The 27,336-nt window shown below is 35.8% G+C and overlaps 1 protein-coding gene and 1 long non-coding RNA gene across 9 annotated transcripts in view; one reads left to right on the top strand and one right to left on the bottom strand.

Moving 5' to 3' along the window:
• The window catches only part of LOC107974759 (uncharacterized), a 235,738-nt gene that overhangs the window by 97,984 nt on the left and 110,418 nt on the right, over positions 1-27,336 (top strand). The window lies entirely within an intron of this gene.
• Positions 1-27,336, bottom strand: part of C6 (complement C6) — a 71,437-nt gene that overhangs the window by 27,116 nt on the left and 16,985 nt on the right. For 7 of the 8 annotated variants that reach the window (XR_010156793.1, XM_054684033.2, XM_054684034.2 and 4 more), the window contains 5 exon segments: positions 26,549-26,690; positions 16,835-16,973; positions 11,570-11,770; positions 7,090-7,330; positions 2,843-2,965 (listed from right to left, as the gene is read on the bottom strand). Coding sequence is in view for 7 of the 8 variants with exons in the window: in XM_054684033.2 (XP_054540008.1) it covers positions 2,843-2,965; positions 7,090-7,330; positions 11,570-11,770; positions 16,835-16,973; positions 26,549-26,690 (846 nt within the window). In the remaining variant the exon portion in view is untranslated. 8 annotated transcript variants of the gene reach the window in all.

Below are 27,336 nucleotides of genomic sequence, written 5' to 3'. Positions count from 1 at the left end.
GGTGAGGGAATCCTGAGTTTGACTGAAAATTGAAAACTGAAACCCAGAACGGCTGGGTTACATTACACTGGCAATTTTATACTTTTTACCACTTAGAAGAAATAGGAATTTGAGAGTATATTAGTTCATTCTTTCATTGCAATAAAGAACTACCTGAGACTGGGTAATTTATAAAGAAAAGAGGTTTAATTGGGTCACCGTTCCACAGGCTGTACAGGAAGCCTGGCAGGGGAGGCCTCGGGAAACTTGCAATCATGGCATAAGGTGAAGAGGAAGGAGTCACGTCCTACATGACTGGAGTGGTAGGAGGAGGGTGAAGGGGCAAGTGCTGCATACTTTTAAGCAACCAGATCTCATAAGAACTCACTATCATGAGAACAGCAGGGAGGAATTCTGCCCCAATGATCCAGTCACCTCCCACCAGACCCCTCCTCCAACATTGGGGATTACAATTCTAAATGAGATATGGGAAGGGATACAAATCCAAACCATATCAGAAAGCTATGTTAAGTTCCATTAAAATATCCTAGCTTTGAACATCTGAATTATTCCAATTGGTTTTTCATTCATGTCTTTGTTGCATAGATTTTATAGTTGAGTAGTTTTTTTCCAGTAGGACTTAATACTGTATTTCTAGAATTTGTCTTGAAGTTGCATATTTGAACAATATTTCCCTGTATATAATCAAGAAAAAATTCTTCCTTTATTTCAGAGACATATTCTTATATAGCATTTTTTAAAAATACAGTTTTTCTATTTCATTTACTGAGATCTCTTTTTCACGGATACTAATTTTCACATATTAAATTACATTTGTCATTCCATTTCCATCAAATTTTCTTTAATAATATCTAAATGTTTTTCCATGTTGAGATTACTTGATATCTTTCTTGTATGTGATTAATTTTATTAATTTTATTTTTAAAGAATTATATTTTGTCCTTGCATTGTATAATTTATTCATAATTATAATGATTATGTTTCTCAATGTTTGTTTTTGTACCTTAGCTTTGAAATCTGTTTTAATTAATTCTTGTATTTAATCTGTCTATCTCTGAGTTCTTGATTTATTGAACTCATATTCTTATTAAATTATTCTACTACATGATAAACTGATATAGAATCTGTATTCATATTTTGGTTAATATTACCAGATTATTTGCTTTGCATGCTATATGCCTTTGTGCCCTCTTTTTCTTCTTTGCTATAAGGAGTGTGCAGTTGTCAAGCCAGTTCTTCTCATTTTGCTTATGCATAACACAGTCATGTGTATGTAGACCATCTACCTGTTCTGATATCATATTTAAAATTATCTATTTATTATTATAGTAAATATTATATTTTATTTGTTTCTTGTCTGTCTTCTCCATGAGAAGGTAAGCTTCAAATTTGGGAATGTCTGTGATTCTGCTTCCCTTTATTCTAAGTAGTCAAGCAAAATAAGGAAACAGAATTTTACAGAGAGGAAGGAGTTATTTATAATGGCAAGGCATAGGAGAGAGCATGACTTGTTTAGGAGGCTGTATAAAGTTTAGCTGTGCAGAGAAGGACAGGAACTTATGCTTAAGGCCATGTGAAACCTGACGTGTTCTAAGTATGAAGGTTTCATGAATAAGATTTTCCATAGAGAAGATTCCTCTCAATAAAATGTGTAGAGTAGACTGGAATAAAACAGACTACAAGCAGGAAGACCACTTAGGGGGCTTCTAAGATAATCCAGGTTGGAAATACTGAATGGAAAGTTTGCCTTCCATTGAAGGTTTTATATCCATGGAAATAAAAAGAGGAAGACAACTTGCAGAGACATTCAGGAGGTAGAATGAATTGTGCATGGTTACTTATTAGATATAGAAAGAGGGTAGAATCAAGGACAGCAGCCAGGTTTCTGGTTTGGCTGATTTAGTTGACGGTGATGCCATCATCAAGGCTGGGACTGCTGAAGGAGAGGAAAGGTGAAAGGAGCCAACCACTGCTGGTCACTCTGCAAGGCTCCTTATAAACACCATGTCACTTAGTCTTCACAACAGTCCTACTGGGCTATAATGTAAAGGCTATGCTATTAGATATGAGTGAGAACCAACAGCAGCAGGGAGAGAATATGTGAAGCATTGTAGCCTATAGACTTTCCGGTAGAGATGTTTAGTGGACAGTAGATGTCTGGAGTTCAGAAGGGATGTCTGGGTTGGGGATTGGGATAGAAAAGTGAAAGCCTATTGGGATTGGGGATTGGGATAGAAGAGTGAAAGCAGTGGCTAAAATTGGGAAGGAGTTAAGATCATTCTGCAAAACATAACTTGTATCTTCTTTTTTCCGTATTTTTTTGCCTGGATTTTCTTTCTCACTCTTTCCATTTGCCAAAGTCTTCAGCCATTTTTAATGCATGGCCCCAAAATAATTCTTTTCACAAAATCTGATGTATTTCAATCCCAGGATTTTCTTCTGCCCATAGTCCTTTATAGCCTTTTAGAAACTATACCTCTCTTAGACCCTTGTCAGTCTGTATTTTTAATGGATGTTTATATGTTTCTTTACTTTGTAAGGTCCTGGTTCACAGCCATATGCACTTCACAATGCCTAATATTGAGTTCTGTCCATGAGCAAAATCAATAAATTATTCATTAAACAGCCTAAGTATGAGATAAAGAAAACCTTAACAACTTCCTTTTTTAGGTAATGCTAATGCTATTTTATTTGTATCCCCTGTTCCAACACACAGGGTTCTGAGGAAGAGAAATGAAATAAATGAAAAGCTAAAAATAGCACAGTCACATCCAATATGGTCTGTAAATGACAGCCAGGCTCAGGGCACACTGGATAAGCTGCTAAGAGAGAGTACTGTTACCTTCATGTTTCTCTGACAGCTTGTTGGTGGTGCACCTATGTTCCACTTTTGTTTTCTTAACAAATAAAACGCGTTTCTTTGTTTCAATCCTGACACAGTGTTTGGCTTCTTCCTCGGTTAAACCTAGGAGATGAAGTACAAACAGAAACCACTGAGAATGCACCATTGACAATTCAAAGAGGAACATGGTGCTCTGGTCACTTCGGATCTACAGATACTTTATATTAGCCCCTCTCTTCCCCAGTCCCCATAAACTTAAGTGACAGCTCAAGTTAGCTTTACCTATAGATTCAATCCTGCATGGGCCCAGAGATGGTCCTGAACAGGAGTCCCATGAGTGCCCATCATCTCCCCTTTCAGCACTGATCCTCAGAAGCACATATGAGCCATTTTGGCCCTTCCTATGGGGATGGTGATGTCCTGTCCTTGTTGCCTGCCACTTGTTGCCACTTAACACAATGGAGCTTTAAGCTCTCCCTTTCTATTGGCCACTGCACTGTGTAGCCCTGCAAATCAAAAGATTATGACGTGCTCTGATCTGTTCTCTACTCTAAGACCTACTTTCTGGGCCACTGCTGATTCTGTGAGACCTGAGTCCACTTCAATTGCTTCCCTGTTTGTCACCTAAAATGCAAATCTTCTTGGCCATGCTTCTTCCGTGAACACTCATTCTCATACCTCTCTGGGCTTCTTCTCCTTAATTCACCTGCTCACTCAGCCCCTACCTCCAAATCCTTTTTATTGTAATCTCAGAAATTCTGACTTCCTGACCTATGAATTATTTTCAGGCTCCTCCTTGGCTATTCTATCTCTCCATGTTAATTCAAGCCTGTACTTGATACTGTTTCCACTGTCATCTCCAGCAGAAGTTCAAAAGGCCATATTCTTACCCCATTCATGTATGGGAATTGGGAATGATATCTTCCTAGTTTCTCACTGCTGCTTTCATTGGATGACTCCCCATGGTCTTATAACCTGCAAAAACCTTGATGCTCTGAGGCTCAGCCATCCGGTTTCAATACCTTTAGTCCTCATTATTCTCCTTTATCAAACTCTCTAGCATCATTTGTTGAAGATTTGGGCATCTGAACCACTCCCACCACAGTCCTGTGATCATTCTCAATGGCCTCAGAATCTGTGTGTTAGTGGAAGAGTGCAGGGAAACAGATGTAGTATTTTTGTAGGCTGAGTTAGTACTATCTGGGGTAACTGAGGGAAATCAACATTTTCTTTTTCTTAACAGCTTCCCCAGGCACCTGACTCACTGCTGGAAACATCAAAACTAAAATCCAGGTCTTTTGATGTTTAGTTAAAATTTGCCTTACAGAATACGAGCACATGAGAGGTAGAGCTGTTAATATAAGCTCTTAAGCACCTAAAAGCAAAGTAGGTTATCAAATACTAGTATTTGGGGTTGCAGGTCATAATAGCAGGGATGGGTGTTTTTAGAGCTTGAGGTTCTGATTAGGTGTGATATTGAAATGGAAATCTGAAGGCATAGATCGCTGAGAAATGAGGCTGGGTAGATGTGAACTGGGCCTGTCTACCTCATTTTTTGTGACAGTTTTGAAGAGATGCATTGTTATTTGGGAATAAAAAATTCTTGGTTTGAAGCCCTCATGTTTAGTTTGCATATTCAACCCTAACAAAAAGATGGTTGTTTCAGTCTGGTTGAATAAATATAATTCATTTTTCTTCTAGTAGGATTGTTTTTATAAGTGGGTTAGTCAAATATTTAGGCCATACTACGAATGTAATGCATTTATAGTGCATGACTCCTTTTCTTAACCATTCTTTAGGCTCTAATTATTTATAAGTAATAATTAAATTGTATGTGTCCAGTTAATTAACTATAACATAATGAATTAACTATAAACTTAATTTCATTTTTGAGAGCTATAGATGAATCTTCGAAGATTTGAATGATGAATATTTTTTATGACATTGGTCATGCAGTGATTAAAATATCTGGACTTTATCAATGAATTTCTGTGCAATCCTTTTCTTCCCTGCAGTGCGTCCAGTTTTTTGCTGCTGGACCTCTATCTGTATGAACTAACAAGCTACTCGATACTGCAGTACCTCATCTCTTAAACCTGAGTGTTCCTCTGCTGTGGGGCACAGGAATGAGTATTTCAGTAATGTCTTTAGCTACCCTGATGCGTAAAAGACAGGAGGGTTAGTTGAAAATTTCACATTAGTAAGTAGTGTGGTGAATAATTTTTAACCTCCAATTCAGTGTAGAAGATGACTTCCCAACAAAAGGAGTTTAAAATTATCCTCTTGCATATTATGTTATTTTTATTGTTTGATGTTTTCACTGTGTTTATGAAACTCTTTTCACCTTGCACACTGAAGCAATGCCAACTTTTATTCAAGGTTTTAACTTGACTATGGGACATTGAACAATAGAGAAATAAATCAACACATGCAAAGAAAAGGCAATTTAATTTTGTTTTCTTTTTCTTGAGGGAAAGAAAGTACTATGAAATATTCAAGTCATTTTTCAAAAATTAACAACAGGGGATATAATTCTTATTGAATAAGGCATAGCAAAAATTAAATCTATACTTTAGTTTCGTGTTATGATGAGGTAAAGGGAGAGAGAATAGGAGGAGAGAAAAGGGAAGAGGCCAGAATATATATTTATCTAGAGAGTTGGGAAAGCCGGGTAAGCACATGAACTGGAGAATTTCATTTTCTTGAGAAGTCATTTCTGTCTGGGTGTGCTTCATTTTAACAACAATTAAAATTTTACAGATAAATTATTCCATATAAACTTATTGAATATAAGAATGTCGAATACATCTTACTGAGAGCTTGTTTGGAGGTTCTAGCAGGGGAGTGCAGCTACTCATATACCCTTGACCTAAGACCAGTCCTCCTCTGTTGGAGGTGGTCATCCTCTTTGACTGAGCATGCAGCTTTGGAGGGACACACATAAAGTGGTGAGGGAGGAAGGGGACACCCATCCAGCCAGATCAGCTGAATCAACCCTGGCAATCAAAGAAGTGACAGATGTCACAGCTAGATCATCCTCACATCCAGAATACATCTTACTGAATATATATACACACATATATATGCATATATAGACACACTGTCAATACATGCATACAGTGTATGTGTGTGTATGTATGTACTGTGTGCATGCATGTATATATGGATATGCATGGGTATTTTTTTGGAATTTCCTATCACATCCCAAACTCCTTTTCTTTCCTTCATTATATGTAACTGTCAGTCTCTACCTCTACAGAGAAAGAGATGGAATGTGAGAAGGTTTCCGTAGGAAAGTATAACTCATCACTCTTCATTTTGGTGATGGGGTTTTAACTAATAGTTGATTAAAGATTCACCCAGTTCTTAACTGACCTGATCCCTAAGCATTTAGGGGCTCTGCTCTGAATGCATGAGGATTATACTCATCAAGTGGGAAATTATTGTCTGGGCTATAGCAGAAGTGACCAGAATAATTTCATCTGAGGGTGAGACAAAACCAAGTCAAGAGCAGAGATTCCCCTAATTACTTTTGCTCAGCATTAGTGTTGATACTATTTGCAGTAGCAGAAGGCATCAAATTCACATGCAAGAGTTACTCCAGTGGAAAGGTTAACTGAAAGGAAACATAATGCATGCAGGCAGTGTGGAAAGCCTACAATAAAACAAATCTTTTGCATTTAGTTTCAGGTTTCATCGCCAGTAAGTGCTCATCTGGCCCACTCTAGCTTAGTCGCTTGTCAAGTTTCTAACTTTTCTTTCATCATATGTTTCATCTTGGCTTGTACTTAAAATTATTACAGGAAAAAATTGCTATTTAATTCGTTATAAGGTATTGCTTTATGAAATTATATCCTATAAAAATGTTATTCATAAATTATCTTTTAGAATTTAGTGCCAGTACAAAGTTGGTTTCCCTTGAGATACTGGCATGCATCTTCCTCTTTGGGTAACCACTACTGTGTAAGCTTATGATGTTCCCAGATGTTAAGAAATTTATAGACAAATATGATGCCTAAAATCACAGTGGTTAAGCATACTTGTTTTTCTTTATTTTTTGGTCTTAGTTTTCTATTTTTGTTTTATTTATTTGAATGTGTATTTTTTTTATCATTCTTCGTATCATTTTGGAAATAAAGCAGGATCTAAATAAAGTCAGAGCAGAATAATTAAAATGATAGAGTAAGAGAAAAATGTATTGCATGCTATCATACCAGTTAAAAAGAGTGAGGACTGAAGAAAGTTACCTGAGTTCTTTAGTTCCTCACTGCTAAACTGATAGAGGAGGTCATACACGCCTCCCAGGGAGCCAGAGGTGAAGTAATGAGTCCCAAAGTCATCGAATATTCGGCTGTACAAAGCAGAGTTATATTCTAGAGGCAGATGGTTAAGTGCTTTCAAAAAGACATCAGAAAGGTGCAGATCTTTAGCTTTCGTTGTGAAGTTTAAGACTTTCATCACTTTATGGATCCTAATAAAACTAGAATCCTAAATGGAAGAAAGAAGTAAAAAGATGATTAAAGGTAATGAAAGTTTGAAGTACCTAGCATTTAAATGTCATTGATTTATCATTAGTTTCATTCCCACCACAGTACTACAATAATTCTCACTCTCTATTGCATGTTCTCACATACAAAATTATAATTTTCATTTTGCTTTCCAATACCAATGTCCAATGTACAAAACAGGTAAGATTATCTCAATAATGTAAACTGTGTAATGGGGGCACGTGTTCTCTAAGAAAGAAGAAATCAGTGATCAAAAAAGTCATCTTTCTCTCCTGATTGCCAATCATGGCTGCATTTCTAATGAGTTTGTATTTAGAATATTTGCTAATGTGAATAATTGAAAAAGAATTGTGTGCATTTTGAACTGGAAGTTATGCAACTGAGATGGAGGTTATGCAAGTGAGATTCAAGTTACAGCTTTGTCATTCTGGAAAAAGCGTTTTGATTCTCTAGACTTCAGTTGTCAAATGATAAGATGAGGGCTTGCACCTGGTAACACTTCACATCTCCTTTCAACTCCAAAATGCTGATTCTAAATTACTTAGTGGGTGAAATTAAGTAAAATTATTTATATTCTCTCTCCTCCACCCATATGCAGAAATATATGAGTTTTTTTGTTTACAAGCTTATTTATTTATCATTTCTTTTTATGTCAGGTTAATTGAGAATTAGCTGGTCGATATTATGCTTAAAATCTCATTTCCTCAGATTATCTTTTTACATAGCCACTGAGGTTTATAAGTGTATTTATGTACATTGTTTTAAAAAAATTTATATACTTTATCTGATCTCTCAATTTTAACAAATTGTAGTAATAGTAACAGAGTAAGGACCATATTTTAGCAAAATAACTGTATTATAACAGTTAATTATTAACCATATTAATACTTGAATTTTGTCAGAGAATCATAGTTTTCAAAAGTTGGAGAGCCCTTGTGCTTTTAATAAGAAGCACACTCACTCCCTGAGTATCCGAAGTGCCTGTTCTGGAAGGTTCAATATTTCCAGGTTGCTTTAAGGTCTCAGTCATGGAAAATACAAGTTAAACTTTGGTAGCTCAACTTAGCACAATCACCTCCATGGTGTTCTACTTGCTGGCTCATGATACCTGAAACTGGCTATTTTAGATTAAAAAAATACATTACTATAGGTTATTAAACCACATATAATCTATTTCAACAATGTGTGAGGTCTTGCTTTATTTTAATAATATTGTTGTGGTTTCCGTTTTGTAAAGTATATCAGGAAAGTACTGAACCTGACTGAGTTATCTGGTATTTTGCTTGGAAACAGACTGTTTGTCCAACAAATGTCTAGTTTGATCTGTGAATGACAAAACAACTAAAGCTTTATGCTCTACTGAAAGACTTGGATTGATTTTCAATTTTGTGGTATCTTGTTTTCTCTACTTGAAGACTAAGAGAGGCTTCAGTAGTATTTTCTTTTTTCTTTTTCTTTTTTTTTTGTGAGATGGAGTCTAGCTCTGTCACCCAGGCTGGCAAATTTTTGTATTTTTAGTAGATACAGGGTTTCACCATGTTGGTCAGGCTGGCCTCAAGCTCCTGACCTCAGGTGATCTGCCTACCTCAGTCCCCCAAAGTTCTGGGATTATAGGCATGAGCCACCCCGCCCAGCCTCATTTCCTTAGACTGAAATTCCTTAATTCTGTTCAGACCTAATCAAAGATGACAGTAATGATGTTGGATTGAACTATATGAGGCTAACAATTTTTTGTTGTTGTTGTTGCTCTGTCACCCAGGCTGGAGTACAGTGGTGCGATCTCCGCTCACTGCAACCTCCGCCTCCCGGGTTCAAGTGATTCTCCTGTCTCAGCCTCCTGAGTAGCTGGGATCACAGGCGCACACTGCCACGCCCGGCTAACTTTTTGTATTTTAGTAGAGATGAAGTTTCACCGTGTTTCCCAGGCTGGTCTTGAACTCCTGAGCTCAGGCAATCCGCCCATCTTGGCCTCCCAAAGTGCTAGGATTACAGGCATGAGCCACCGTCCCTGGCGAGGCTAACAATTTTGTAAATCAAAAATGGTTGAATAACAGTAGTTTAATATGTTCCAACCTGATATTGTGAATAGCTCTAAATTTTTTCACTTTGGGACAGACTATTAGGAGATCAAACAATAGCTGTTTATCTACATATAAGGGTTTTACAAATGTTCTCTAGCATGTTTGAAATACATATAAATCACATACGTGAAGCAAGACATAGGACTGTACCTATGTCTCATACAAACATGTCTATTTATCTCCCTTCATCATTGACTATGTTTATAAGCAGTTATTTCCAATCCTGCATGCTATATTATACTGAGCTAGGGAGCTAAAACTAAAAAAGGCCATATTCCCATGCCCAATCCCAGGTATTCTGAATTAGTAGATTAAGGGAAAGTGCTAGAGATGTGTATTTTTACTTACAAGAAATTCTGATACTATCTTGTCTTACAAAGATAATTTGTTAAGTTTGGAGGGCACTATAGGACCCACAGTCCATTCTAAACTAAATTATATATATATAATATATATATTATATATATAATTTATACATAAAATGAATCTATTTCATTGTCATTTTTACATGTCCATGTCACCAGAACTGTGATCTTTCTGTATTTTGCTAAAATTATGAATAAATAAATGAATGAATAAAGAGTCAAATATCTTGAAGTGTAATACAATGAATAAGAAAAGTAAGCAAAAATAAGACAAACTGATTTCAGTTCCCAACTCTAGCATTTATTTACTGTAAGATCACTGGAAGTCACTTAGCTTCTTGGACTTCAGTTAGTGCCTGACTCATGGTAGGTATTTGATAAATGTTCATTGAATTAAAAATGCATATATGAATTTCAATCTATTCATCTGCAAAATGATGTTTAAATATTGACTCTGATAATCTCTTAGAATTTTTTTGAGGATAAATGAAATACTTGGGAAAATTATCCACACAGTGCTTTAGGTCTTATATTTGTATAAGTGCATAAATGGTTGACTAAATAAAAGTAGAAGAGCAATACGATAAAAGTAGGAGCAACCGTAATATGGTGGCCTCCAGTTGCTGATCTCATTAACTCTAACATTGGTACCTCTATCTCCTCCCTCTCTAGTTCCATGATTCAGGGCTCATTCTCTGCATTCATCTCTTGGGAAAGAGCAAATGCTACTTAGAGTGGTGGTTGTAGTGAGCAATAGACAGTATTTTAAAATATCTTTGTAAATGTCTAAAAATTTCAGATAGAAATCTGTCTTCTAAATCATTTAAGCACTGTGAGACATATCTAAGAGATTTAAAATGAAAATAATAGGAGAAAAAGGAACATATGAAGAATGATTAACAGGGGAAGCTGTAGCTTTGTATATTAAAAGGGTTCTCTAAGTCCCTGGCAAGATTAATAGGAAAAGTCCAATACTTAGACATACCCTAAGTTTCAAGTGCAAAAAAAATTTGTAACTTTTCAAGCAGGGAAAAGAAAATGAAAAAATTTGCTCTGAATGTGATTTTTCTTATACAGCAATGGAAATTAGAAGACAGTTGAATAACATCTACTATCAAGAGAAGAAGATTATGATACAGTCAGGATATTCTTTATATTTATTGCTCAGGGAAAAGGCAGGCAATGTTAGATACAAAAGATTTAGAGAATATACCTTGCATGTGTCCTATATGAGGAATAAAAAAAAAAACAACAAAAAAAGGCAACTGAATGAGAACAGGGATCTCAAGAAAAGGAATATAAGAGGAAAAAAATGGAGATAGGTAAATGTGTGTGTGTTTACATAAATGTAGCAAAATACACATTTTGTTATATTTTATATATGTATTTGTATATGTGTACAAATATATACATCTATACAAATATGTATATAAAATATAACAAAAATATAAAATACAGATTGTCATATTACATGAAAGGCCAAAGTTCTGTTATATGGAGTTTATAAGAAGCACACATACAACAATATGAAAAAAAAGTGAAGATAAAAAACATAACAATAAGAGTCAAATGCATGCAAAATGGAACCATTAATATACGTAATATTTCTATAACTTTTGAAGTGAGATATAACAAACAATGGGAAAATTACTTAAATCTGTATTAGAAGTCATACTGGTACAATATCAAAACTCTCCCCTTCTTATTGCATGATTACTGGAATTACTGTTAATTTTCAAGAAAGAATAAAAGGTTGGAAACCATTTTTGATACCTTTTTGTGAGAGGCTTGAATGGCTTGTTTGAAGGCAGAATTATGGTTGATATTTTCACTTCTCTTTGAGGAATAAAAAATTGGTACACTGAAAGAGCTCCCCCCCTGACTTGAGAATGAGCCTTGTTGATTTTCATTGTGTCCAAGAGAAGTTAAATCCTTGTAGAAATCTGTTTTCAAGTCATCTTCTGCAGTTTGTACCTGGAGAAAAATCCATGTAAAATAAAATATAATTTAGGAAATACTGGAGCGACTTGTGGATATCTACTGAAATGATGATTTATTTATTTATGCACTCAGCCAGTATTTATTGAGGACACATTTTGCTAGAGAACAAAGAATAGTGTTATTTCCTGCACTGAGGGGTTAATAGTTTAGTTAGAGAGACAGATAATCACCAACACTTAATGAGGTAAGTACTGCGTGACCAGTGGAATCCCACAGGAAATATAAGACCCTGAGAGGCAATATCAGGAAACCCTCCCTCAAGGAAATGCCACCTAAGCTGAGACTTAACAGGGTGATAAACAATGAAGGTTATTTTTAGCATGTCTGTGATTTTGATGCAGTGTGCAGTCTAACTAAGATACTTTTCAGTTCTGACAACTGGGCTTGTTCTTTATAACCAAGTCCCACCTTGTTTTATACTTTTTCAAGAGACGAGTCTGACTTCGGGATCACAGTTTCTGAGGTTGGGTTCCCATTGCCTGATACCAAAGCTCCCAGTGCTGATCAACTCTTTTTTTTTTTTTTTTTTTTGATTCTCCAGTTTTTCTGTATTTCTTTTTTTTTTATATATATACTTTTAAGTTTTAGGGTACATGTGCACATTGTGCGGGTTAGTTACATATGCATACATGTGCCATGCTGGTGCGCTGCACCCACTAACTCATCATCTAGCATTAGGTATATCTCCCGATGCTATCCCTCCCCCCTCCCACCACCCCATAACAGTCTCCAGAGTGTGATATTCCCCTTCCTGTGTCCATGTGATCTCGTTCAGTTCCCACTTATGAGTGAGAATATGCGGTGTTTGGTTTTCTGTTCTTGCAATAGTTTACTGAGAATGATGATTTCCAATTTCATCCATGTCCCTACAAAGGACATGAACTCATCATTTTTTATGGCTGCCTAGTATTCCATGGTGTATATATGCCACATTTTCTTAATCCAGTCTATCATTGTTGGACATTTGGGTTGGTTCCAAGTCTTTGCTATTGTGAATAATGCTGCAATATAAGCTGATCAACTCTTGATTGACCTTTGTGTTAGTCATTACACTGTTTACAACTACTCTAGTCTCTTTCTGGGTACATAAAAAGCATGCATTTCCCTACTCTCTTTGGCCAATAAAATATAAATATAAATGGTATCTGTCACTTTAAGAGTTGATGGGCAATATGTCACTCCCCCCCGCCCTTTTTTTTTTTTTTTTTGCAATTCATCATCACACCAGTCAGGATGTGTCAAAGCAGAATCCCTTAAGTCCCTTGCTTTCTAAGTGACTATTATCAGTAGAACGTACAGTATGAGTGACACTGTTTTAAGACACTGACATCTTAGTATTGATATTGCAGTGTAACCTAACTTGTCTTGATTAAAATGCTGTGTCTGGTGTCTGTATTCCATCATCTGTCCTGTAGTTATTCTAAGGTCTTCTAACTCCCTGCCCAGTTGCCTTCTCTTCCTTTCATGAGTCTCTTTAATCTTTGTGTACCAGCCAGCCAATTATTTCATCTATCTTCATAAGCTACAATACTACAAAAGAAGGGAAGTGAGATGCCTGCTGAATTTCTCCTCCTCTATTGTTTTCAATAAGGTATAGCTTAGGTTTACATAGCTGCCTGCTAAAAGCATGCCTAAAGAATGAAGTTATACAGAGATCAGTTAAAAGAAAACCAATAGCTCGTGACCTTGACTCTAGTCATTCCCAAATTTTTGTTTGAAGAAATACCACTATGACCTTCTTCAGCCATATCATTATGACTTCAGCCATATCACTATGACTTCAGCCATACCACTATGACTTCAGCCATACCACTATGGCAGAGTTAAAGATTAGCTCAGGTAGCTTCATAAGGTTGGACAAGTCTTAGAGCTACATTGATAAGGAAATGAGTTTAATGTGCTGTAAAAGAATTTTCAGGCTGTATTTCCTCATGTAACTTGTTATCCAGGCTTGCGTTATCAAGCTTTGTGGGTTAACCTGGTGATCTGTTAGTAAATGTTTAACAACTAGCTCTCTGGGAAGAGGAAGAAAGCCCTGATTTGCTATAGCATTTTCCTTTTCCATTGTGCATATATTCCTACCATGGCTGATTTCAAGCTACCTATGTGATGCCCTGAATTCATATTGGGAAGAGATGCACAGTGGCAAATTACGAAGTATTTTCATAATACAGATCCAATAGATGTAAATAACCCCAATAGCATGGATAATGGTAAAATGTAGCCAAATAATTGAAAAGTGATCAATTTTGAGCAATTATAACCTTTGTTTTTAATGTGTTTACCTGTGAGATAATATATTTGATATTTAATAATGGCTGTGTTTTGACCAACAAATATATGAAAAAATGCGCATCATCAATAATCATCAGAGAAATGCAAATCAAAGCCACAGTGAGATGCCATCTCACACAAGTCAGGATGACTAGTATTAAAAAGTCAAAAAAACAACAGATGTTGGCAAGGCTGTGGAGAAAAGGAATGCTAATACACTGTTGGTGGGAATGTAAATTAATTCAGCCACTGTGAAAAGCAGTTTGGATATTTCTCAAAGAACTTAAAACAGAACCACCATTTGACCCAGCAATCTCATTCCTGGGTACATATCCAAAAGAAAACAAATTGTTCTACCAAAAAGACACATGCACTTGCATGTTTATCGCAGTACTATTCACAATAGCAAAGACATAGAATTAACCTAGGTGCCAATCAGCAGTGGATTGGATAAAGATAATGTGGTACATATGTGCCATGGAATACTAGCAGCCGTAAAAAGAATGAAATCATGTCCTTTGCTGCAACATGGATACAGCTGGAGACCATTATCCTGAGCAAATTAACACAGGAACAGAAAAACAAATACTACATGTTTTCACTTATAAGTGAGAGCTAAACATCGGGTACTCATGGACATAAAGATGGCAACAACAGACACTGGGGTCTACTAGAGGGGGAAGGGAGGGAGGGGCAAGAGTCGAAAAACTGTTGGGTACTCTGCTCAGTACCTGGGTAAAGGGATCATTTGTACCCCCAACCTCAGCATCACACAATAAAGCCAGGTGACAAACTTGCATATGTATTCCCTGAATCTAAAATGAAAGTTGAAAAAGAAAAAACAAAATCTATGTTTCACAATGGGATTCCAAAATTCCTGAAAAGTTAACAGTTGACTCTTGTGAACTCAAAGAGCTGGGTCCAGCACATCATTGTCTAACTTCACGGGGGATACATTTTAACTGATAGTTTATGAAGGTGCTCAGACTTCTAACCCACTGCGTGGAGTTTTAATGTCTTTCTTGATATACTACAAATGTCTCATCTAACATAGGCCGCCTCCGACTATAAGAGCCAGAAGCCAGGAGTTCTTATTTTTCTGTGCCATTTATTTGCTGTATAACTCTGAGAGAGTTGTTTAACTCCAATAAGCCTAAATTTTCTTTTCTTTTCTTTTTTTTTTTTGAGAGAGTCTCACTCTGTCGCCCAGGCTGGAGTGCAGTGGCATGATCTCGGCTCACTGCAGCCTCTACCTCCTGGGTTCAAGCAATTCTCATGCCTCAGACTCCTGAGTAGCTGGGACTACAGGTGTGCACCACTATGCCCAGCTAAGTTTTGTATTTTTAGTAGAGACAGGGTTTCATCATGTTGCCCAGACTGGTCTTGAACTCCTGACCCCCAAGTGATCTGCACCCCCTTGGCCTCTCAAAGTGCTGGGATTACAGATGTGAGCCACCATACCCGGCTAAGCCTAAATTTTCTGTTAGTAGTGCAGATGTAAACAATTTTCTACCTTTCTGGGGAGGTTGTTACGGGAATCAAGTAAAGCAATATATGAAAGTACTTTGAAGACTCTAAAGTATCATATGAGTATGAAGTGTTATCTAAGCCTCAATTTGCTCCAGTCTCATATACTTCCTTTATTTTGTTACTTGTAAAACTACATGAAATAGATGTTTGCTGAAAATACAGGCAATATCCTTTTGTGAAATGACCATATTTTGAAAGAAAACTTGTGGATTGGTTGTTCTGGAACTGGAAAGCAACTTCCATCAGAACAATATTACATATAAATGTTTAGGTTTTAGCTCTGTCTACAAAGCCTGTTCAAATACAATATATCTTAAGAGCAGTATTATCAGTCTTCCCAGAGGTATTCAAATTTGACGGTTAGTTCCCAAAGACATTCCCCACCTATCAGTATATATTAGATGGTTTTAAATTGAGTGAATCGAATTGGAAAATGCCTGTATTTATATGTATATAAAGGTCTTTTTAAAGGAAGGATTAAATGAGTTTTTGCTGAACTCATATTACCCATAAAGTGGTTCTCAGAAATAATTACAACTCTGAAATTCTCTCTAGCTTGTCAAATTTCTATGCATGAACGTCACCATTAAAACGTATATTTTCTGTTCTTATCACAATTTAAAAGAAGCAGATTACTCACTTTAGTGCAAAGAGTATGGAGCACTTACGTGTAAAGCATGAGTTAGATTCTGAGAGTAGGTAGTATGCTGCTCATTATAATTTACTAAAAGAAACAAATAAACCAAACCAACTAATAAAATAGGAAGAAAAGTAAGCAGAACTATCTCATTAGACTGACTCATCATGATTTTTCTTATGAGCCTGGCACTTTAAAAAAAAATTCTATTTTTCGTGGTTATCTAAGAGCACTAACTAGGTTAGGAGAAAATTCTGAAGAAATCAAACTGTTTATCTGTGTGGAGCTATTTTAGAGCTGAATATTCAATGGAGAAAGCATGGACTCGAATCAGGAAAACCTGGCCCTGAATCTTGAATTCACTTCTTGCTAGCTGTTTGACTTCTGGAAAATTAGTTACCTTAGTTTTTTCATCTGTAAATTGATAACACTGGCCTCATTGTGTGTGCATGGATAAAATACAAACACATAACAGGTGATTAAAATTGTTCACCACCTTTTTATTCTGTCCCTTCATTCATCACTAATTTTGCATGAGAAATTTAGCTTATAATCACTGATGGTGTTGGAGTGGCCACCATGCTAGGCTGTCATACCTCAAAGCCGACATTTTCCAGATTGGCCGGAACACGGTATGGATTACTTGTCCTACTGCTTTTGACAGTTTTACATATTCCTCCAGTGAAAGAGTTATCAAGGACTTCTCCTCTGGGCTCTCCTGCCAGAAAATGAAACCTAGAAACAAAGTAATTTTCAGGAATTCAATAGATGTAGAACAATCTTTAAAATTTACCTTAGTTATATGAAAGGAATTCCTCTTCTAAACCTTTTTGCCTCAAGACAAATGACTTGAAGGAATCCCCCACACCTCCGCTTTTTTTTCCTAGTCCATGGTGAGGCATGCAAGGAAGCTGGAAAGCCCAAACTCAGCTTCTCTGGCTCTATTAGGTTCTCCTATTCCACTTACTTAATTGTTCTTGGCTTTCAACATACAACAAAATCTGGATTTATAATTTTTTATGACTTACAAAGCCAGTGCAAAGTTTGGAAGCAGATTATGAAATAAGTTATTATATAATAAATGCTATCCCAGGTCCACTTCTTTCTAAGTGGAATTCTAATAGAGAGCTCATAATAAAATAGTAACAGCAGTATTTTAATGGAATTGTAATAATATTATAGTTTTACTAATAACTGACTATAATATTTAAAATATATTTTATTTAACAAATGCTTATATACTATTTACTATAAGCCAAGCAATAGTAAGTGCTTTACAAATATTAACTTGGTTAAGTGCTTTACTAATAATAACTTATATTTATTACAACCATATGATGTAGATATAATTATTATACCTCTTTTACAAATGAGGACATTGAGGCACATAGAGATTAATTAGCTTAGCATAAATCAACTATTTAAGAGGTTATTTTGTTATAGATAAAAAAAACTTCTCCAAGATGCTAATGCTTTTCCAAATTCTAAGAGATATTAATATGTATTCTGTGAAAAAAGTAGTTTTTTTGTCAAACAGTTTGGTAATGCTGTATTACATAGATTATAAAAATCGTTTTCTACAGGTCATGTCACAGCCTTAAAAATATAAATTGTCAGTCTCCAAGTACATTTGACCAAATAACCTTGTCTTTCATAGAACATGTAGTGTAGTTCTACAGAATATCACTGGAAAATTCCATGTAGAAGAAGGAATAGCACCAATGCCCTTCCCTTCTCATGACCCTTCAGTACACCCATCCCTTCTGATAGTTGTGGGGGCTCAAGGGAACTCTAAACATCCTCAAGAATGTCATCGACCACTTACATGTCTGTTTCCCTTGTATTATGGCATTAACTCACAAGACAAAATGTACCTGAAAGGCACCACCTTTACCAGAGCTGAAATATTAAGTTTTGTAACTATCACAAAGATCTGAAAAAAAGACAAATAGACTCATTCATTTGTGAGGGAATCAAGAAGCAGTTCACTATGGGAGGCTTTTGCGATCTATTAGACATTTGGATTTAAAGTAGAAAATTCGACCAATTACTCAGGCACTTCTAACCAAGGGACACAATATTTTTCTATCAAAGAGGAGCAAGGATAGTTTGAAAGTTGTAAAGTGATGTTAGAATACTGAAAAGAAAGTAAGGCTAATATAAATACTTGTAAATTCTCTACCAATAAAATTGTGTTAATGTAAAAGTACACAGACACACACACACACACACACACACACACAGCTTTTAAGTTTCTGAAATGGTTTCTTCACTTGAAAATGGAGCTAATTGCTTTTTTATAGTAGTTGTGGAAATTAATAGTGACTAGCACAGGCCTGGCCTGCCCTATGAGAGGAAACAATACATACTAACTCTCCCATTTTTTCCACCAGGGAAAGTATATTTTAATTTTATTAAAAGGTTGCATACTAAGTTCAAAAGTAATTGCTTGCAGAAACAAAATCAACAAACAAAAATCAAATGTATTTCCCTACAAATAGCAATGAACAATCCAAAAATAAAATTACAGAAACAATTCCATTTATAATAGCCTCTCAAAGAATAAAATCCTCAGGTATTTATTTAACAAAAGAAGTCTAAGACTCATATACTGAAAAGTATAAACAATGTTGAAAGATATTAAGTGAAATCTCAATGAATAGAAAGACATTCCATATTAGTGGATTGGCAGAATTTGTGTTGTTAAGATAGCAGTACTTCCCAAATTGATTTATAGATTCAAGACAATCATTATCAAAATCTCAGCTGCCTTTTTTTGGTAAAAATTCACAAGACAATTCTAAAATTCGAAAGACCCAGAACAGCCAAGACAATCGTGAGAAAGAAGGACAAAGTTCAAGGAATTACCTTCCTGATACACAATTTACTTCAAAATTAGGGTAATCAAGACAGTGTAGTAGTACTGGCATGAGGATAGACAGACATATAGATCAATGGAACACAAATGCATCTAGAAATAAACCCATACATCTATGGTCAATTGATTTTCAACAAGGGTGCCAAGACAGTTCAATGGGGAAAATAGTCCTAAATGAATGGTGCTGTAATGACCTAATGGTTATAATGCAAATGAATGAAATTGGGCCCCTTTCTCACATAATGCAAAAAAATTAATCAAAATAGATAATAGAACCTAAATTTAAGAGCTGAAACTATAGAACTTTTAGAAGACAATATAGGACTAAATATTTGTGAACTCCAGTAAGGCAAAGCCTTCTTAGATACGACATTAAAAGCACATTCAACAAAAGAAGAAATAAATATATTGAACTCCACCAGAATTAAAAACTTTAGTGCTTTAAAGGACACCAACAAAAAAGTGAAAATACAACTCATATAATGGGAGAAAATATTTCCAAATCACATATCTAATGAGGAACTTACACCCAGAATATACAAAAAATGCTTGGAACTAAATAAAAAAACCAAATTACTCAATTAAACCATGAGCAAATAATTTGAGTATCTAAATATATAGTTCTTTGAAAAAATATGAAAATGACTAATAAGCATGTGAAAAAATGCTCAATGTTATTAGTCATTAGGAAATACAAATCAAACCTGCAATGAGATACCAGTTCACAGCCATTAGAATAGCTTTAACCAAAAGATGAACAGAAACAGTTTTGATGAAGGTGTGGAGAAGTTGATTTTCAATCATATGTAACTGGGGGAAATGAAAAATGGTGCAGCTGTTTTGGAAAATAGTTGGGAGTTCTTCAAAAATTAAACGTATAATTACCATAAGACCCTGCAATTCCATTCCTAAGTATATATGAAAGAGAATTGAAAATATATATCAATGCAAAAACTTGTACATGAATGTTCATAGCAGCATTACTCATACTAGTCAAAGTAGGAACAAACCAAATGTTCATTAGCTGATGAATGAATCAACACAATGTGATAGAATGATACAATGGGTTGTTATTCTCTCATACAATGGAATGAAGTATTAACATATGCTTTATGTGGGTGATTTTTAATATTACGTTTTTAAAAATTGTCACATAATTGTACATATTTATGGGGTATGTAGTGATGTTTAGATACATACAATGTATAGTAATAAAATCAGGGTAATTAGCATATTCATCACCTCAAACATGTTGGGAACATTCAAAATTTTCTCTTCTCGGTATTTGAAAATATGTACTAAATTATTGTTAACTATAGTCACCTGCAATGCTATAGAACACTAGAACTTATTCTTCTTATCTAGCTGTAATTTTGTAACCTTTAACCAATCTCTTCCTATCCTCCCCTTCCCCTACTCTTTCCAGTCTCTTGTAACCCTTATTCTACTCTACTTGTATGAGATCAACTTTTTAAGCTTCTGCATGTGAGTGAGAACATGTAGTATTTATGTTTTTGTTTCTGGCTTATTTCACTTAATATCCTCCAGGATCATCATGTTTCTCCAGTGACAAGGTTTCATTCTATTTTATGGCTGAATAGTACTCCATTTTGTATATGTACCATGTTTTCTTTATCCATTCATCTGTTGATGGACACTTAGACTGATTCCATATCTTGGTTATTGTGAACAGTGCTGCAAATAAACTTAGGGATGCAGATATCTGTTCAGTATACCGATTTCCTTTGCTTTGGATGTATGCTCAGTAGTGGGATTGCTGGATCATATGGCAGTGCTGTTTGTAGTTTTTTTGAGGAATCTCCATACTGGTCTCCATAAGAGCTACATTAGTTTACATTCTCACCAACAGTGTATGAGCTTCCTTTTCTCCACATCCTTTCCAGCATTTGCTATTTTTTTGTCTTTTTGATAATAGTCATTTCAACTGTAGTGAGATGATACCTCATTGTAGTTTGATTTTCATTTTCCCGATGATTAGTGATGTTGAACATTTTAAAATATATTTGTTGGACTCCTTTTGGTAAATGTCTTATTAAGTTCACTGGTGAACTTAATCCGTTAAATTGGATTATTTATTTATTTTTGCTGTTGAGTTGAGTTCCTTATATATCCTGGATATTAACTCCCTGTCAGATGAATAGCTGGCACATACTTTTTTCCACTCTGTATGTTTATGTTGTCTTTTCACTCTGTTACTGTTTTCTGTACTGTACAAAAAGCTTTTTAGTTTGATATAATCCCATTTGCTTTTGTTGCTTCTGCTTTTGAAGTCTTTTTCATAAAATGTTTTCTCACATCAATGTTCTAAGGGATTTCCCCTACATTTTTCTCTAATAGTTTAATAGTTCTGGAATTTTACATGTAAGTCTTTAAGCTATTTGGAGTTGATTTTTGTATAGCATGAGTGGTGGGGGTCCAGTTTCATTCTTCTGCATATGGATATCCAGTTTTTCCAGCACCATTAATTAAAGAGACTCTTATTTCCCCAGTGCATGATCTTGGCACCTTTGTCAAAAATCAGTTGGTTGTAAATACATGGTTTTATTTCTGGGTTCTGTATTCGGTTCCATTGGTCTATGCATCTATTTTTATGCCAATAGTGTGCTGCTTGGGTTACCATAGCTTTGTAACATGTAACACATGTAACATGTATATTTTGAAATGTAGTAGTGTGATGCCTTTGGCTTTTTTTTTTTTTTTTTTTTTTTTTTTCCAGAGTCTCTGTGTGTTGCCCAGGCTGGAGTGCAGTGGTGCGACCTCTGCTCACTGCAACCTCCACCTCCCGGGTTCAAGCGATTCTCTTGCCTCAGCCTCCCAAGTAGCTGGGACTACAGATGCCCACCACCACGCCTGGCTAATTTTTGTATTTTTAGTAGAGATGGGGTTTCACTATGTTGGCCAGACTTGTCTTGAACTCCTGAACTCATGATCCACCCGCCTCGGCCTCCCAAAGTGCTGGCACAGGCATGAGCCAGCACTCCAGGCCTGTTCTTTTTGCTCAAGATTGCTTTGGCTATTAAGGTTTTTTGTGGTTCCATATGAATTTTAGAGCTTTGTTTCTATTGCTGTAAAGCATGTCGTTGGTGTTTTAATAGGGATTACCTTGAATTTGTAGATTGCTTCGGGCAGTTGAGTCACTTTAACAATAGTAATATTCCAATCCATAAAAACAGGGTGCCTTCCCATTTCTTTTGTGTCCTCTTCAAGTTCTCTCATCAGTGTTTTATAGTTTTCCTTGCAGAGATCTTTCATCTCCTTGGTTAAATTTATTCCTAGGTATTTTTTTGTAGCTCTTATAGTTAGCTCTCTTGATTTCTTTTCCCTCTAGCTCATGATAATATATAGAAATGCTACAGATTTTTGTATATTGATTGTGTATCCTGCAACTTTACTGAATTCATTTATCATTTCTAGGGCCTTTTTTTTTTGGTGGAGTCTTTAGTGTTCTCTCTATAAAAGATAATGTCATCTACAAACAGTGACAATTTGACTTACTCCTTTCCAGTTTGGATCCATTTATTTCCTTTCCTTGCCTAATTGCTCCAGCAAGGACTTACAGGACTATGCTGAATAACAGTGGTAAGAGCAGGTATCCTTGTCTTATTCCAGTCCTTGGAGGAAAAGTTTTCAACTTTTCTCTACCCAGTATGATGCTAGCTGTGGGTTTGCCATATACAGCCTTTATTGTGTTAAGTTTCTTCTATTTCTAATTTTTGAGAGTTTTTATCATGAAAGGATGTTGAATTTTATCAAATACTTTTTCCACAACTATTGAGGTGATCATATGTTTTGTTCTCTCTGTTGATGTGATGACATTATTGATTTGCATATTTTGAACCATCCTTGCATCTCTGGATTAAATACTACTTAATTATAGTAGATATCTGGGATGTACTCTGGGGTTCTGTTTGCTAGTATTTTGCTGAGGATTTTTGCATCAGGGATATTGACCTGTAGTAGATTTGTTGTTGTTGTTGTTGCATCTTTATCTGGTTTTGGTATCAGGGTTATACTAGTCTTGTAGAATGAGTTTGGAAAAGTTCCCTTTCGATTTTTTGGGATAGCTTGATCATAATTGGTATTAGTTCTTACAAAGTTTGGTAGAATTCAGCAGTGAAGCCATCCGGTCCTGGGCTTTTCTTTGTTGGGAGACTTTTTGTTATTGATTTAATCTCATTACTCACAATTGGTCTGTTTTCTATTTCTTCTTGATTCAATCTTGGTAAGTTTTTTTTGTATCCAGGAATTTATCCATTTCTTTTAGATTTTCAAATTTGTTGGCATATTGCTGTTTATAATAGTCTTTAATGATCATTTGTATTTCTGTAGTACCAATTGTGAGTATTGGGATGAATCTTAAAAACATTATGCTAAGTGCAAAAAGGCAGACACAGGCTGCATATTGTAGAATTTCATTTTTATGAAATGTCTAGAATACACAAATTTACATGAACAGAAAGTGAATTAGTGGTTTCCTAGGGTTAGGAGTCAGGTAGAAGGGGGAAAGAAATGAAGCTTGATATCTAATATGTACAAAGGTTTTATTTTGGGTATGTTGAAAACATTCTAAAATTATATCATGGTGATGGTTATATAAGTCTTTGAATACGCTGAAGATGGTTGAATTAGACACTTTCAATGGGTGAATTTTATGGCATGCAAATTACATCTCAATAAGGCTGTTTTTTAAAATGAGTGAATTCTGTGGGTTGTCTAAGATGCATATTATATTCAAATAGCTGAAAGCATAACAGCGAGGACTAAAAAACCGTTGACCTTATACTGCTTTACACTATGTACTTATGTTTGTCACAAGCAAAAAAGGGCTTGAGAAAAATGGCTCTCAGGTCATAAGGAATCTATGAAGGTGACAGCTATTTGTGGAGAACCTGAAGATAGGATTTTATGGAGGTATTTCCAGCAGACCATGCCTGAGAAATCTTTTAGGAGTTAAGCCAGCTATGAAGAAATTTTCAGTCTTATTCTTTCCTTCCTCCTCTCAGATGTTGATATTGACTTAAAATAATTTAGTGTTTCACATACAGCATTGTTTCTAAAGTGCTTTGATCTAATCTGATTTATGTGTCATACTTTGTAACTTTTTTAATATAACTAGAAATATATAAATCAAAAATATATATTTGTGTGTACGCATGAATTTTCACATATATATGTGTGTGATCCCTACTCACAGATCTCACTATTTTGCCACATAGATGAATGTGTCCTTTCGACTGTGTGTGTATCTATACACGCACTAAGCCTGGGTAAAAACAAATAGCATGCTATTATTGCCTGATTCTTGCTTCATATTTAGAACCTAGTGACTGATGTTGGCAATGTAGAAATTTTTATATCTCTTGTTAAAATTTTTCTTGGAGAAATATCAGTTAAGAAGGTCAGCCACTCAGGAAGCTATTTTTTTTTTTTTTGTGGTTAGAAATATGTTGGATAGCAGGGTTGGAGAGGCAGAGATTCTAAGGCCAGCAGATTAGAACAAGATTACAGTAAGCAATTCTCAAAACTCTCAGTCTCTGGGGAGGCAAGGAGAGGACTGGCTGTCCCGAGCCGGCAGGCTTTGCTCATTTCTCAGAATCACTGGGACAACAGCTCTGGTTGGCAGAGGGCCACGTGGTCCTTCAGCCAAAGTACACATAGCATGTGGTCCTCCCCATCTGTAACTCTAGAGTCTAGATCAACTGAACAAAAGGTGATTTTGTAATGTCACCCTTCATCAATCAGAACATTAGAAAATGTGATTATCGGTGGGAGTTTTTGGCTGACGTTTTCTTGTAGGCAAACCAAGAGAAGGAAACCATTTCTGCACATGGATAAGAATATGTTGTTGAAGCACTTTCATCGAAATCAGCACTAATTAGAAATTCTTAGGACAGAACATCACATCAGTTTATAGTCATCCAACATATAGATGAGGAAACCGAGGCCCAGAGTTGTTAAATAACTCAGCTGTGGTGTAGTGAGATAATGTAGAACTGGTTCTAGTTCTACATTAGAACCAGCTGAGTTATTTAGAACCCAGCTCCTCTTACTTTCAGACTAACGGTTTTTCCATTTTACTGGTGTCCTCGGGTTTGGTTCAATATTTTCTGGGTTTTATTCTAAATCAAATAAGGTTGTATTTGCAATTGTGGCTGTTTGTCTTTGGTGCCTCGAGTTTTCATATTATGCAACTCTGGCAGCATTAAGTGAAGATTCTAATTTTCTAAAGTCCAATATGAAGCAATAGAAATTGATAGCAAACTATCTGCCTTCTGGCCAAAAATTTAAGAGGGGTTTCTTTATTATGTAAAGGGGAGAGTATAGGAGATTATCTTTACTGATTTTTTCTTATGTTTCAAATTAAGGCTCAGTTTTTCTGTTTTCATAACCTTCTCTTATATTTCCTAACATCATCTAAAACACAGGTTCAGTCTAATGAATTTAGAACCCCTGGTAAAACCCCCAGTGTGCTCATGATTGGGTATTCCTGTAGTAGGAACACTAGAAGAAAGAGCTATGTGATCTCCTGAGATTTCTTCCAGGGTGTCTCATTTGTAAGGTGGATGTAGTCCTGAATCAGCATGAAATCATGGAAAAAGCCTGGGTTTTGAAGTCTGGATTTGAATCCTGGTTCCACCATTTGCTAGTTGGTAGACTTGGTCAGGTTATTTAAGCTTTCTGGGACTCGTTTCTTAGTTTGTAAGCTGAGACTGGATGGTAATATAGGTCTGGCTTCTGCCATTAGGCTCTACTGACCTACCCACACGTCACACAGCCTATGGGAGAGAATACCTAGCTATATTCACTTCACCTCTTACTCTCTTACGTTTTCACACCCTTGTTGCTTAGCCCTCTCTTTTTTTTCTATATTTGCTTAACTTCTTTCCTTTTGGCTTTATCGCTCATTATTTGACTCTGGGTTTGCTTTTCATGCTGGAAGACTGGTTTTGTTTCTCTAGTGTTTTGGCTTTCAACCCACCCATAGGCATACTTTTATCACACCCTCTTTCTCCATTTGCTCCTGACATTTCTGAGTGGTTACTCACCCATTCAAGGCCTACCTCCAGGACCCCACCCTGGCACCTCCCAGCTTGATGGGCTTAGACCAGTCTGCTCTAATCCATTCCAAAACTTTCTGAGAGATGTATGAGAAATAAAACAAGCCATGTTTATGAAGGGCCCATAGCATTGCCTGGCACAAACTATATTTGGAAATGCTAACTTTTACTTCTCAGGAGTGAGGATCATGGCCACGTACTTCCTGAACATGGTAGCTAAGTATCAGAGATAGGGCTGGTAGGAGTAGTAAGAAGTTAATGAGGAAGATGGACAATGATGTATCTCATTGCTCCTTCTGACTCATTTGTTCTGATACCTGTTCTCCCCAAGATGATAAAAAGACGTTACATACCCATTGCCCATCAACTGTACACTAGGGATGGGATTATACTTCCGTGTGCATACTGCCTTTGTCCTCCCACAGTCCCTTTCATCTGAATTGTCTCCACAGTCATTTTCTCCATTGCATTCTAACTTTCTGGCAATGCAGCGGCCTAGTCAAGAAAAGCAAACAAAATCAATGCAACAAATTATCATTTTAGAAAGTATTTATTAATTTGAAACTCAAATGCTTTAAATTTCAAGGTAAAGTTGAAGGCAAGTCTTCACTGTTTTTGATAGAGTTTTAGGGAGCACATAAAAATGGAGCAATAAACTGATAAATTTCCACTTGTAAGATTACAAGGGTCACCACATAATTATTTAGTTGCTGATTGTCTTTAAAAAGAGAAGTAATCCTAGAATATAATTCCCATTACAGGGAGCCGCTATAGAGATCATGTTCAGTAGGAGAAAATTAACAAGAGGTTCAGAATTTTGTTTTGATCTAGGATGGGAGACTCAAGGTCACTGTTTTTATTTAAAAACCTGTAACTTTATAGACACACACACAGATGCACAGTCACACACAATAACATGGTTGGATCTCTCAAATTTTATGTTGGGTGAAAAAAGCCAGACACATGAGTCATGTCATGTGATTCCTTTATATGATGTCCAGGGAGAAGGAGGGGGAATTAACTAGAAAGGAGAAGGAGGGAGGTTTTTGGGTTTATGGGAATTTTCTATATCTCGATATAGAAATCTGTATTTTCTATATCTTGACATAGGGTTGTTTACATGATTGCATAATTTGTGAAA

This window comes from Pan troglodytes, chromosome 4 (genome assembly GCF_028858775.2).
Source record: "Pan troglodytes isolate AG18354 chromosome 4, NHGRI_mPanTro3-v2.0_pri, whole genome shotgun sequence".
Classification (NCBI taxonomy): Eukaryota; Metazoa; Chordata; class Mammalia; order Primates; family Hominidae; genus Pan; species Pan troglodytes.
The sequence above is the reverse complement of the archived record's forward strand: the minus strand, read 5'-3'. Positions and strand labels throughout refer to the sequence as shown.